The sequence below is a fragment of the Cupressus sempervirens genome, chromosome 2 (assembly GCF_028749045.1).
Source record: "Cupressus sempervirens isolate cs-2001-9-10 chromosome 2, ASM2874904v1, whole genome shotgun sequence".
Lineage (NCBI taxonomy): Eukaryota > Viridiplantae > Streptophyta > Pinopsida > Cupressales > Cupressaceae > Cupressus > Cupressus sempervirens.
Genome location: NC_143119.1, coordinates 685217017 through 685230141, shown reverse-complemented (window position 1 = coordinate 685230141; position 13125 = coordinate 685217017). Strand labels below are relative to the sequence as shown.

At 36.7% G+C, this 13125-nt stretch overlaps 1 protein-coding gene across 1 annotated transcript in view; it reads left to right on the top strand.

Annotated features, from left to right (window-relative positions):
* Positions 1-11822, top strand: part of STRS1 (DEA(D/H)-box RNA helicase family protein) — a 107613-nt gene extending 95791 nt beyond the window's left edge. The window contains exons 10-13 of the mRNA XM_089815049.1: positions 10204-10297; positions 10499-10663; positions 10840-10932; positions 11238-11822. Coding sequence (XP_089671175.1) covers positions 10204-10297; positions 10499-10663; positions 10840-10932; positions 11238-11330 — 445 coding nt within the window. The 3' untranslated portion in view covers positions 11331-11822. The remainder of the gene's footprint in view (positions 1-10203; positions 10298-10498; positions 10664-10839; positions 10933-11237) is intronic.
* Positions 11823-13125: the final 1303 nt, after the last annotated feature.

The following is a 13125-nucleotide window of genomic DNA, read 5'->3' as shown; positions in this document are numbered from 1 at the left end:
CATTGACCCATGTTTCATGAGTAGTGATTCAACATGAATCCATCTCTCATGAGAATAAATGGAACACTTAGCACTCGTTGGATCTAGGTGATGCTCATAGGGGTGAAGCACCGAGACTTCCCGGGAGGTCACCCATCCTAGTACTACTCCAGCCTGAGCGCGCTTAACTACAGAGTTTCCTCCATGGTTAAACCCAAAGCTTGCCACCCCATTTGCAAAACCTTCACCAAGTGTTGTGCCTTATGAACCATTTATTAGAAAGCCCCTTAAGCTCATCAATTGATAAGTAGGAGATGATTTCCACAAGTCAAATTGCGATATTGCTATCAAGATTTAATTGTGTGATTTTGAGTCAAACTCATTGACCCATGTTTCATGAGTAGTGATTCAACATGAATCCATCTCTCATGAGAATAAATGGAACACTTAGCACTCATTAGATCTAGGTGATGCTCACAGGGGTGAAGCACCGGGACTTCCTGGGAGGTCACCCATCCCAGTACTACTCCAGCTTGAGCGCGCTTAACTATAGAGTTTCCTCCATGGTTAAACCCAAAGCTTGCAACCCCATTTGCAAAACCTTCACCAAGTGTTGTGCCTTATGAACCATTTATTAGAAAGCCCCTTTAGCTGATCAATTGATAAGTAGGAGATGATTTCCACAACAAGTCAAATTGCGATATTGCTATCAGGATTTAACTGTGTGATTTTTAGTCAAACTCATTGACCCATGTTTCATGAGTAGTGATTCAACATTTTTCATGAGCTTAATGGGCTTTCTAATAAATGGGTCATAAGGCACAACACTTGGTGAAGGTTTTGCAAATGGGGTTGCAAGCTTTGGGTTTAACCATGGAGGAAACTCTGTACTTAAGCGCGCTCAGGCTGGAGTAGTATTGGGATGGGTGACTTCTCGAGAGGTCCCGGTGCTTCACCCCTGTGAGCATCACCTAGATCCAATGAGTGCTAAATGTTCCATTTATTCTCATGAGAAATGGATTCATGTTGAATCACTACTCATGAAACATGGGTCAATGAGTTTGACTCAAAATCACAGTTAAATCCTGATAGCAAAATCACAATACAAATTATATTTTCCTATAATAAAACAATGTTATTAATTTTATGTAAGTATTACCTAATATATATTCTCATACCTTTCCAGTGTAATGATTGACGTCACTATACATAATGGAGAGTTTAATTAAAAAAATGTACCATCGAAGAAATTACTTAGCTCGATTATGTAAGCCCGCTGAGTCATTTTGTCTTGACCATCGCCTTTTCAAATGCATGATGTCCTTGCGTGGTGTAGTGACTTGGCTCTGGCTTGGTTTGAGGGCATAATTTTATAATGTACGAGTGACGTATCTATTTTGTGCACAACTCTTATCACCCTTTAACCTTTTTCTCTCTCTCTTTTTTTTATTATTAATACCGTCGCACGTTATTTTGACATTTGACTATTCATTATTTTCCTTAGGGTCTTTCACCCAACACTGTGTCCACTATCCTAAGTATTTGCTGTTCAATGTAGCCTATGGCGCCCATAAAGGAACAAGGTTGAGACTGGTCTGCCTGAGTGGAGATAATGACTGATGCTCTCAAGTCACATATATGCACTTCCATGTCTTCATCAAGAAGAATGTTACAGGGCTTAAGATAACAATGAACAGATTCCTGTGCTTCACAATGCCCAAAATATGCAATTCAATTTCAAAGCTATCGAAAGTAGAGCAATATAACAGAGATTTGTGTTTATACACAACTTTATTGGAATTTAATATCAATTTGATTGTGCATTGGAGAATTTACAGTCTGTTGTCTGTTCTGCTACATATGAATGCCAGATGATATCTACCCTGGTCAACTTCCCAATGAATTTCCACAACCATTCGCTGAGGCAAGAGATACAAACTGCAATAAATATATATGTTGACAGCCACAATATAATTGTCCAGGTTCAAGGTGCATGATAATTCTGTTGGGAATGAACACAGGTCATTTGTCTTGCCTTCAACTTCAATAATGAAGCCCCAAATGATCACATATGACAATATGCAAGCATAAATACACCTCCTATGATTTTAACACTCTTCTAGTAAAAGTCGGGTCCTCAACAGGAGGCCAACAGCTTCTTCATAATTCTTGATAAACTTGTGCCCACCTTATTTTCATAGTCTCACGTGGATGATCAAAGGAATATATCGATATTTTCCAATCACTGGTTGTAATATTTGAGTGGGGCTGTCTACTATTGGCGCATATCATTGTATGGAGTGCTGCTCACAAAATATCTGATAGATTGCAGAGAAATTAATCACAGATCATATTTTCCATGGATCGTTCATTTCGTGCATCTCTGCTTCAAGGATTGGAGGCATTTCCTTCTTGTGTATTTTGTCGTTTGGTCATGTACTTTCTTATACATTTGCAGATCTGGCTCTGATACCATGTTGTTTTCTAGGATCATTTTCTGCAAATGTATTAACATGGCCATTGGAATTGATGTGTTTCAAATGCAGATTTGGATCTCATACAAGTATGAGAGAAGGAGACATGTCTCCAAGGTTTAAAGATCATTTGTTAGTATAACTAAACATATGTCAAATATATATATATATATATATATAAAGGAATATTTATATTATCATCAATAATGAAACTCATGATCATATCAATTTGACTGTAACTACAAACTTAACAATGAGAACATAAGATTCATAAAACCATGACTAAAGTTGATTTTGTTGCCAAAGAATATCCTTGAGTTCATCAATTAAGATATATGCTGCCAAAAAAGTCCTCAAGTTCATCGAAGATACCAAACATATTTAGTTATACACTGCCTAATTTTGATCGGGTGTTGGTAAAGTTAAAAGAGGCCATGGAGAGTTAGCAGTCAGCCAACAAGTATGTAGTAGAGCCTCCCATTGCTACTAATAACAAGAATCTGAAGTGATGGAAAAGCTTCTAGATAAATAAAAGCTTCAGAACTTAGTCACAGGCCTTATGAAGTCTACAAAGAAGCAAAAGATTTTATAAAGTTATTGAATAGCCTCGACAATGTCACATTGAAGTGTAAAAACATGATCAACTGTATGACGTCTTGTTATAGGCCAGCTTGCGCTTTTTCTCTATGCTTATGGCTCTCAAAATTCTCAAAAAATTAATGTTCGACACTGCAACATAATCTCTAGCAAATGTATACAAAACTATGATGGATAGTATAAAATCTAGAGGGAAGGTTTTGGCCTGTGAGATCTGATTATAGACATGAATTTAAAATAAAGAAAATGAGATCTCATGGAGGACAAGTAGAGGAAGTAGGGTAGGCATGAAGGCAGAACACCCAATAGGCTGGTGAGCAAGGGACACCTCAACATAGATATTTAATTGCTGGGCATGCTTGATAAAGCATAATTTATGACATTATCTTCTCACTTACGGTAGAAACATTTGCATTTCTTAGGACTAAGTAAGAAATAGATTCTTCTGAAAGTTGAGACGAGAACTATTGGAACCATCCATCACAAGAAAATGCTTTTTTTTAGTTAATAATTGTTGTATTATTTCTTCTCCATATCAAATAATCTTGTATTGAATCTTCTTTTTGCCCTTATTTCACATGTGGAATAACTAATTGCAATGATCTATGGTGTCGGTTGGTGGAAGATGCCCGTGAAATTGGCACTTAGTTTGCCTAAAAATGCTTTTCCACGTGTTAGCACCTCATAAAATAAGGAGTTTTTTGTCATAATATTACCTTTTCAGATCATAGAAACCTTCCCACTATGTTTTATAATAAATTTTACTATTTTCCCACTATTGTATTCTATCTCTCTAAAAGTTTGTCATGCAGCTCTTTGATTGATACCAATTGCCTTAGTTCCAAAAATACTCAATAGACCATATATACCATGTATATAAAGCTACAATGATTGAATGAAAGTCAAGGGCCAAGAAGGTTTTGTATATATAAACCAATTTCATTATATTGAAGAGAGGATCTCCAAGTCAACCTAAGTGATATTTTTGCTCGGACAAACCATAAGCTCCGTCCGACGAAGTGATCTAGTTGCATTAAGAATGTCATATCAGAAAAACAGCCAACATCAGATTGATTTTTGTTAAGTCATACCAATCAAAAGGAATAGTGATAAGCTCCCCCATAGTGCATGGTGAACAACATCAAAGGGATAAGGTTGAGAGGAAGATGGTAGTTCATCTGTGAGTCATGTTATTTTCTCTCCGACAAAAGAAGTACAAAGGCAGAAAGTTCATTGGAGAGGAATGGCACATCAGGACAACTTTGCACTTGTTGTGATGATAGTATTTGTCATGCCAATGGATAGAGGAAAAGCTAAGGTCATTAGAAGAAGTTTGGAATGCTCACCCCAAAGATTACTACATACATAACACTCATCAGAGAGAGCGTTGATTTCAGAAAGACTTCCAACAAGACAGCAATTATGAGAGTCCCACCGATGATGATGGGGTTGAGGTGTCACCAAAATGAATTTCTAAATAGCCTTTCGAGATTATTAAAAAGTGAACCATTACGGGGAAACCTAGGTTTGAAGGAACTTTCCCATGTGATGATGATAATATATGTCACAATGATGGAGGAGAAAGGGTAAAAGCAGGCGTTGAGAAGAGTTATGACTTCAGAGAGACTTATTGTATGTCGCACCGAGTATTTAGATCACTTTGATGAGAGCTGACTTCCAAACAAAGATAAAGATATATATATATATATATATATATGTATGTATATCATAATTAGATCATCTAATGATTATTGTCAGTTAATAACTGTCGATCAATTTTAGCAAAACTGACTGACCGATTGTACTCCATTTGAATCGGTGTTATTAATATCAAATATAATACTAAGCAGTTTGTGTTTTTGGAACAGCGACTGTTTATGAGTATCGGTGCCTTTGTTGTGCCTTGTCATACATGGGACATGCCTCTCCACACATGAGGAGGGTTGCTGCAGTCTGAAAAATACATAAACACAAACAGTCCTATTACAAACTGCAGCAATCACTCACTAATATATTCATCATTATATATTAAAGATAAAATCAGAACATACTTACAATATTGCAGTAAACATATATATTTTCAAAAGCTGCAAGAAGAATTTGGGAAATTATATCATCAAGAAGATTCAAGATTGTGAGTCAGTTACACTAGACATGCATGCACGCATGCGTGCCCGCCCACGCATGCACGCGCGCCTATGCACACGCACACACATAGACACAGACACACACATAGACACACAGACACACACACGCACCCATGTGCACACACCTACCCATGCACACGCATGCGCGCACACACACACCCACGCACATGCACACACACACACACACACACACACGCACGCGCACATACACACACACACAAACATAGACATAGACACACAAACACACACAGACAGACACAAACACAGACATAGACACACACAGACAGACAGACAGACACACACACAGATATACATGTGCCCACCCACGTACACACCCGCGCACACACACACACACGCACGCATGCACACACACATGCACGCGCGCACACACACAGACACACACCACGCACGCACGCACCCAACGCACACATCTACCCACGCACACACCCACCCACGCACATGCACACATACACACGCACACACACAGACACACAGACACACAGACACAGATAGACACACACACACACAGACACGGACACAAACACACACAGAGACACAGACACACAAACACACACACACACAGACATACACACACACATATATAACAAAAATAAGTATTACATGTGATCTTATTTCCTTAACATGGAATTAGAGCCAAGTTAGAAATAATACCACGAGCATATACAACCTTAGGAAATCTAAAAACATCATTAAAAAGGAATTTTCAATTTATTAGCTATCATGGTGAACAAAGTTAGATTTGAGGATGCTGGAAATTTTGTCTCATGGAAACTTAGATTAATGATATAACACATAATACTTATTATACAGGGTAAACAGATACTTATTGTATGTAGTATGGTAAGATATAACATAGAATAAATGCTTTATTCATATATGCAATATGCAGAACAATGCTTCCAATATGATTATGATGATGTTCAATAGTCCCTTCCGGATGGTGTACATATACTTTCCCGAAGGGGTGACTCAATTGTCACGTGCCCTTTCGGATACACTTCTACCTGTCGGCTACAATATAAAATTTACTAACAACATTCCCCCCAAAAAGAAAAGTCGTCTTCAAACGACAATTACAAAATTACCGAGACAGATTAACAAAATGGATCACATTCACATTCACATTTCTCCCGTGCCTACACCAAATTGATCTCCAAAAACATATTGCATCTGTAGCCTTTGCTAACACAATATTGTTTGCTTAGCCAATCTGACCTTGATAGCCACTCGTGCTACCTTCTCTGCTTCCAACTCCTAGGTACGCTGAGCCAAGTATTGCTCTACTGCCTCCAACTGGATGGTTAGCTCCTCCCGAGCTCTCTATGCATCCACCAAGATAGCCTCACGTCCAACACTTACTCCAAGTGCCTCAAAGCATAGCACCCCTCTCGAAAGGCTTGCTCCAGTGTTCTCTCCACCTTTGGCAGATAGACACCCCATGCCTGCACCAACTCCAGGTCCCATCAACTGCTCACACTTCCCAAGACTGACAACTGAACTGATCGGGGGTCTAGGGGGCAATGCCCCTAGTGGAGTCGAGGGCAACCGCTCATGTTTTACTCCCTGTTTATGTCTTTCCCTTCCCTTCGGTACCATACGTTACTCATTGTGAATTGTTTTGATTTGTCGTCGTTTTTTTTTTTTAATTTAAACCTTTCTGCTGTACTATGGTCTGTTGTAATTATAGCCCTGTTTCCTTGAGACCAATGGTCATACAGTCTAATTCCTTTTAATTGCTTGGCCGTACAACGTTGTTTCCTGTCTCAAAAAGAACTGTACGATATTCTCCCAAAGGGCCGTACGGACCACATTCTTTTCCTCCAAGAGTCTGTACGGTTCATACAGTATTCTTCATTATAATTGTTTTTTGTATACCGTACAGTATACTTCCTTGCCCTTCCTTGGCTTTATAGTTTCCCTCTACTGTATGGTGTACGACACTTTCCTCCTTTCGAGTGGGTCCGTATGGTGGTCTTCTGACTAATGGCCATACGTTATCAATTCCTATTCCTGACTGATGGCCATACGGTCACTTCCTTCCGTTTGCATGACGACCGTATGGTCGGTATTTTCTTTTGCGCGTGTTCCCTTATGCTGTATGGCCTCTATGAACTTGCTCTTATACTTCGTACGATATATGGCATATGGACTTCTCCCTTCATATTGTTGGTCGTACAGTATTCATAATTGGTGTTCTTTTGTTTCCACTGTTGTCCGTATGGTGCCCTCTTCTAAGTAATGGTCATATGGTGATTTTAATCTCTTGTTTGCACTCAATACACATCTTCTATCAAGTCGTACGGTACGGTCAACTCCTCATACAAGTCTTTCTTGACCGTACAGTGCGTTATATGGCCTTTAGTTTACTATTTTTCGTTTGCTTTATTAACAAATTACAATTTTACATTCTTTAATTTACTCATTTCTTCTAATTATTTATATTTACATATATACATCATTACTTGTTTTATTACGTTTACACTCCCCCCGTGTTGTTCGTCCGCAAAGGCGCGTTATTATGATTATTTCTAACTAGTAATCATTAGATAACCATATATATATATATATTTCATAATCAGATCATCTAATGATTATTGTTAGTTAATAATTGTTTATCAATATTAACAAAATTGACTGAGTGATTGTACTCCATGTGAATTGGTGTTAATAAAATATCAAATATAATACAAAGCAGATCGTGCTTTTTGGAACAAAAATTGTTTTTGAGTATAGGCGCCTTTGTTGTGCATTGTCATATAGGTGACTGGGCATGTCCCACACCTATACCTATATGAGGAGTGTTTCTGCAGTTCGAAAAATGCATAAACACACAATACTATTACAAACTGAGGCAATCACTCTCTAATATATTCATCATTATATATTAAAGACTAAGAAGCTGGGTTCAAACCCTGGAGCTCCATTCTGAGTCCGGATTCGAGCCCGTGTTCAGGCAAGGTCCCTATTGGGGATTGCGGTTCTTGCGTGGACCTGCAGTCCCAAATAGGGACCTTGCCTAGACCCACTGCGGACCCGTGGGAATCCACATGGACTTGCGGCCCGTGGGGCAAAAAGAGTGACTTTAAAAAAATAAAAAATCCCATTTGACCCTTGAAGGGCATTTGCATCTTTGATACTATGAGTTTATGATCATTGATAAACTATAAAACATTTGTCATATATCACTATGTTTCAAACTTTAATATTTGTCAATCTGATGAACTAGTTTATATTTTGTAATTTTAAATTTAGTAATTCAATGTATGATTTTCTTTACAACCATGAACATAGATTAATGAGTGAGTATTTAATGTTTATCTTTAACATTTGGCATTGATCAATGATGAAGTAACATTGATGTATTCATACTATGAAATGACTTAGTAAGTTAGTTTTACAATTATGCACTTTTTTTTTTTTGCGTATATATACGCAAAAAAAAAAAGGTGCATAATTGTAAAACTAACTTACTAAGTCATTGCACATATATATATATATCATAGCAACGAGAATTGCGACGATTCGGCGATTCGATTCAAGCCAAACAATTTTTTGTGAATCGGTGAATCGATTCAGTGATAAAGGGTTTACACTAAATTTCAAGGGTTTTTTAAATTTGCCAATTCAATTTTGATTCATGGTCGATTCGTGATCCGATTCAGCCTTGCCGATTACGATCTGATTCTGATTCTCGTTACTTACATATAGACACACTCACGAACCCAAATGGGAAATTTTTATTTTGCCCGAACCCACGAACCTGAATCTGTTCCCAAACCCAAATTGGCAACTTAGATTGAAGATAAAATCAGAACATACCTACAGTATTGCAGTCAACACACACACACACACACATTCAAAAGCTGCAAGAAGAATTTGGAAATTATATCATCAAGAAGATTCAAGATTGTGAATCAGATGCATGAGAGATGCACACAACATCTGATCTTATTTCCTTAACAATGGTGATAAGGTGACCAAAAGAGTAGGGAATGGTGACCTCATTGGTTCATTTCAGTAGTTGGCCTAATCATCTGTAATACCTGAACATAGAACTTGACATACTCTTAGGACAATTACAATTTGTTGATTTGGGAACCAACATAATGCTTGAAATTAGTTCTACTCTTTTCTGTGGCATAAGGATCAAAACAAGATGGAATTTTTTTTGAATGCTTATCTTAGAAGAGATAACAATAAGATCCTGTTGAATGGAAACATTTTCACTACTTTTGTCCATCAAGAAGCTTAAAGCCATTGTATCGAAATGTGCGTCACTACTAATTCAATCTGTAAATATATTAGATCTTTGATTTTCTTCGTTCCTTTGACTTTTGTGCTCTTTATGAAGTTTCACCAATTTTAGAAAACCACCATTTGTAAAAGTGGTTTTTTCTTCACTAGATCTTTTTCCTTCTGTAGCCCTACCCATGTATAACGTAGGATTTCATTGTCTACAGTGTAGGTAACATACTTTGACTTGGCAGACCCAAAGTTTTCGACTCAGGAGAACCTGTTAATTTAAAAAGAAATCAGAAGTTTCGTAAAATACCTAAATTTTATGCAAAATAGGTCGGGTTTTAATCTGCATTATGAGAAGGATTGCCATTGTAAGTTATACATCATGAATCCAAAAATGTTTATGCATGCTTGTGGATGTCTCGAAAATGTCAACAAATACATCACAAGTTCATCATGCAAAGTTAGGGCATCTTCGAAAATGAAAGAGTGTGCAAAGGCATGTGCAGGGTGAACTTTTTTCAGCATTTTAGGCATGTTTTTTTTTCAGGTATTTTGGGGAGTTGCAATTAAGCACTTTAAAACTTCAGTGTGGAATTTTTTTAAGAACTCAGCAAGTTTTCCATGTATGGTATACAATGATTATTGCTCTAGAAACATATCCTCATTTTATTGAATTCGCAGAAGTTCTTGTAACATTTATGTTTTTTCTAAATGCTGATGTATGTACTTTTCTGAATCTTTAGAGGATGGAGCGTTGTTGCAGTGCATGGTGACAAATCTCAGCCTGAGCGTACAAAGGCTGTCAGCTTATTCAAGGATGGAAAGTGCCCACTTATGGTAAATTTTTAATGTACTTTTCTTGTGTGGTAGTATTTTGAATGTTTGCAATTATTATGTCATTTGATTTTTTTATAGTTTTGATTCCCCATTACATTTTTAGGTATGCTAGAAACTTCGAAGCCATGTATTTGTTATGCATGCTGATTTGAGTTTCTTCTCCATCTTCAGAAACTTTTTCTGACTAGATTTGTGCTGTAGATTGCCACAGATGTTGCTGCAAGAGGCCTTGATATTCCAGATGTTGAAGTTGTGATTAATTATAGTTTCCCTCTAACAACTGAGGACTACGTTCACCGTATAGGTCGGACTGGACGAGCTGGAAAAAAGGGAGTCTCACATACTTTCTTTACTCAAGCAGACAAGGTATTAAAGTCATATTAAGTTGTATAATAGCATGTTTTGTTTGACGTATGACATTATGTGAAAGTTTAGGAAAATGAGGTGAAACTGTGTGAGCCTATTTTAACTAGGGAAAAGTATGATTGATGATATTTATTTTGAATATTAAATATCTTAATCCGAAAAATTCAATGTTTCAGGCCCGTGCAGGAGAGCTTGCCAATGTTCTTAGAGAAGCTGGGCAGGTAGTACCAGATGACCTCCGAAAGTTTGGAACTCATGTAAAGAAGAAGGTATCATATATTTTGTCCCCTTATGTTAAAGCACTTGTACTGACCATGGACATGTAGGTGCAGTAAGTGTGCTAAAAATACAGACTCTCAATATATCCTTAATGCACCATTGTGTGAATTCATGAAATTGACTTGTGCAGTGGATATCTCTTATAATTGTTGCATGACAAGCATAATCATCTGCAATTTATTTGCAAAAAAGTTTCAATGTTTACATATTTTGATAAAATGGTTTATGGGATTAATCAAGAACTACCAAATTATTCTTTGTTTCTTTGCCAATTTTATATCTTTTTTTCCTGCAGGAATCTAAGTTATACGGGGCACATTTCAAAGAAATCACTGCTGATGCTCCCAAGGCCACAAAGATCACATTTGCAGATTCTGATGATGAATAAATTAAGAGGCATTGTTTAGTTGGCACTATTTTTGAATTATTATATGAAATGCTGGGAGCAAAACACTTTGTAAGTTGTAACCTTTTCTGTTTCTTTACAATGAATGTTGGGTGAAGTGTTAAACAAAGATTCTCTCGCTCCTCGAGTTGTCTATGTCCTATTCAAGGGGATACTATTAGTTGCATTAGAGGTGGTGATTTTAGTCTAAAGCATTTTTTGTACTTCAGATATTCGGTAATCTTGGCAGTTGCTATACCAATTATTGAGTTGATTGATTCCTTCCAAACGTGAAGAAGTGTTTTGAGGTTATTGCCTTTGAAACATGGTAGTGATAAAAAAAACTAAAGCAATGTGGTCGTAGTGATTTCATATATGTAGATTATGAACAGTGCAATCAGTTGTATCTACAAAGAATTCCCGATCATGATCTGATAATGGACAGTGTAATCAGTTCTATTTTTGCAAAATCCAAATCTCCATAACTTTGAGGTATGTTTTAAAGCAAGATTATGACTGCATTTTGTCAGCAGCCTTATCATGTGACCTAATAAAAGGTCATCTGGGGATATAAAAAAACAAGAAACTCGTTACAATTTATCTGAGAAAAAACATTGACTCATTATGTTTATGTTTTGAACTTCCAACGTGATGGTTTGCAAAGTTAAATATGTTGAAAAGGTTAAATAATCTGACAAGTAAAAAATGACTATTTTATTGGGGAATTTTCATGACAAAGTTATCACCTATTGGTTCAGGTGACCATTTTTCAAGTTGAATAAACTTTTAACAGAAGAATGACCATTTTCACAAGTAATATCTGTCAAAGCTAGTACAATACAGAGGATATTTTGGATAAACCATTGGATTTCAGTGCGTAGTGAAAATTCATGTGTTGAGTCAATGTAATGTATCTTGGGATTTCTGAACTCACAGTACTCTTTCAGAAGTCCCCCAACACAGCAATATGGTCATAGTGACCCAGGAATTTTGAGTAAACAGCTATCCTTTTTAATTTACAATGAATTCTCAAGAATGTTACTTCTTCAAACTGGAAGTCTCCAAAACTTTGAGAAATGTTTTGGATCAAGCTTATGATTGCATTTTGTTAACAGACTCGTTATCTTGTGATCCCTATAAGAGGGCATTTGGTGATTCTGGAAATACAATATACAAGAAATTTATTATCAGCTTTTAGTCTGAAATATATACTTGGGAATGTATTATGTATTCAACCAAAACAAAAACAATTATGTTTTGGTTTCAACTTCCATGATGGTTTGCAGTGTTAAATATGTTGATTTTGGTGAATAGTGTTTTATGTAAACTTCCAGATGACTGTTTTTTCCTCAAGGAATCTACATGACAAGACTAATGATTAAGGTAACCATTGATCCATATACTTCATTTAAAAAGCCATGATGGTTTGCAGGGTTAAATATGTTGATTTTGGTGAATAGTGTTTTATGTAAACTTCCAGATAATTTTTTTTCCTCAAGGAAGCTACATGACAAGACTAATGATTAAGGTAACCATTGATCCATATACTTTATTTAAAGACACTTTTATGAATTCTTAGGAAGGAGCCGTATGCAACTTGCAGGTTCACATTCCTCTTTTGCATATCGTTTTAGTTCATGTGCATTGTAAAGGTCAGAAGATAACAAAAAAAATATGCTCGTTTGAATCAAGAACTTGGTTTGTTGCTAGGATTGAGCATTTGATATCAGATCATCCTCTTGCCCATTTCGAATCATGGAATAGTATCACTTGTTCTCTGGTATTGTATGACCAAAGA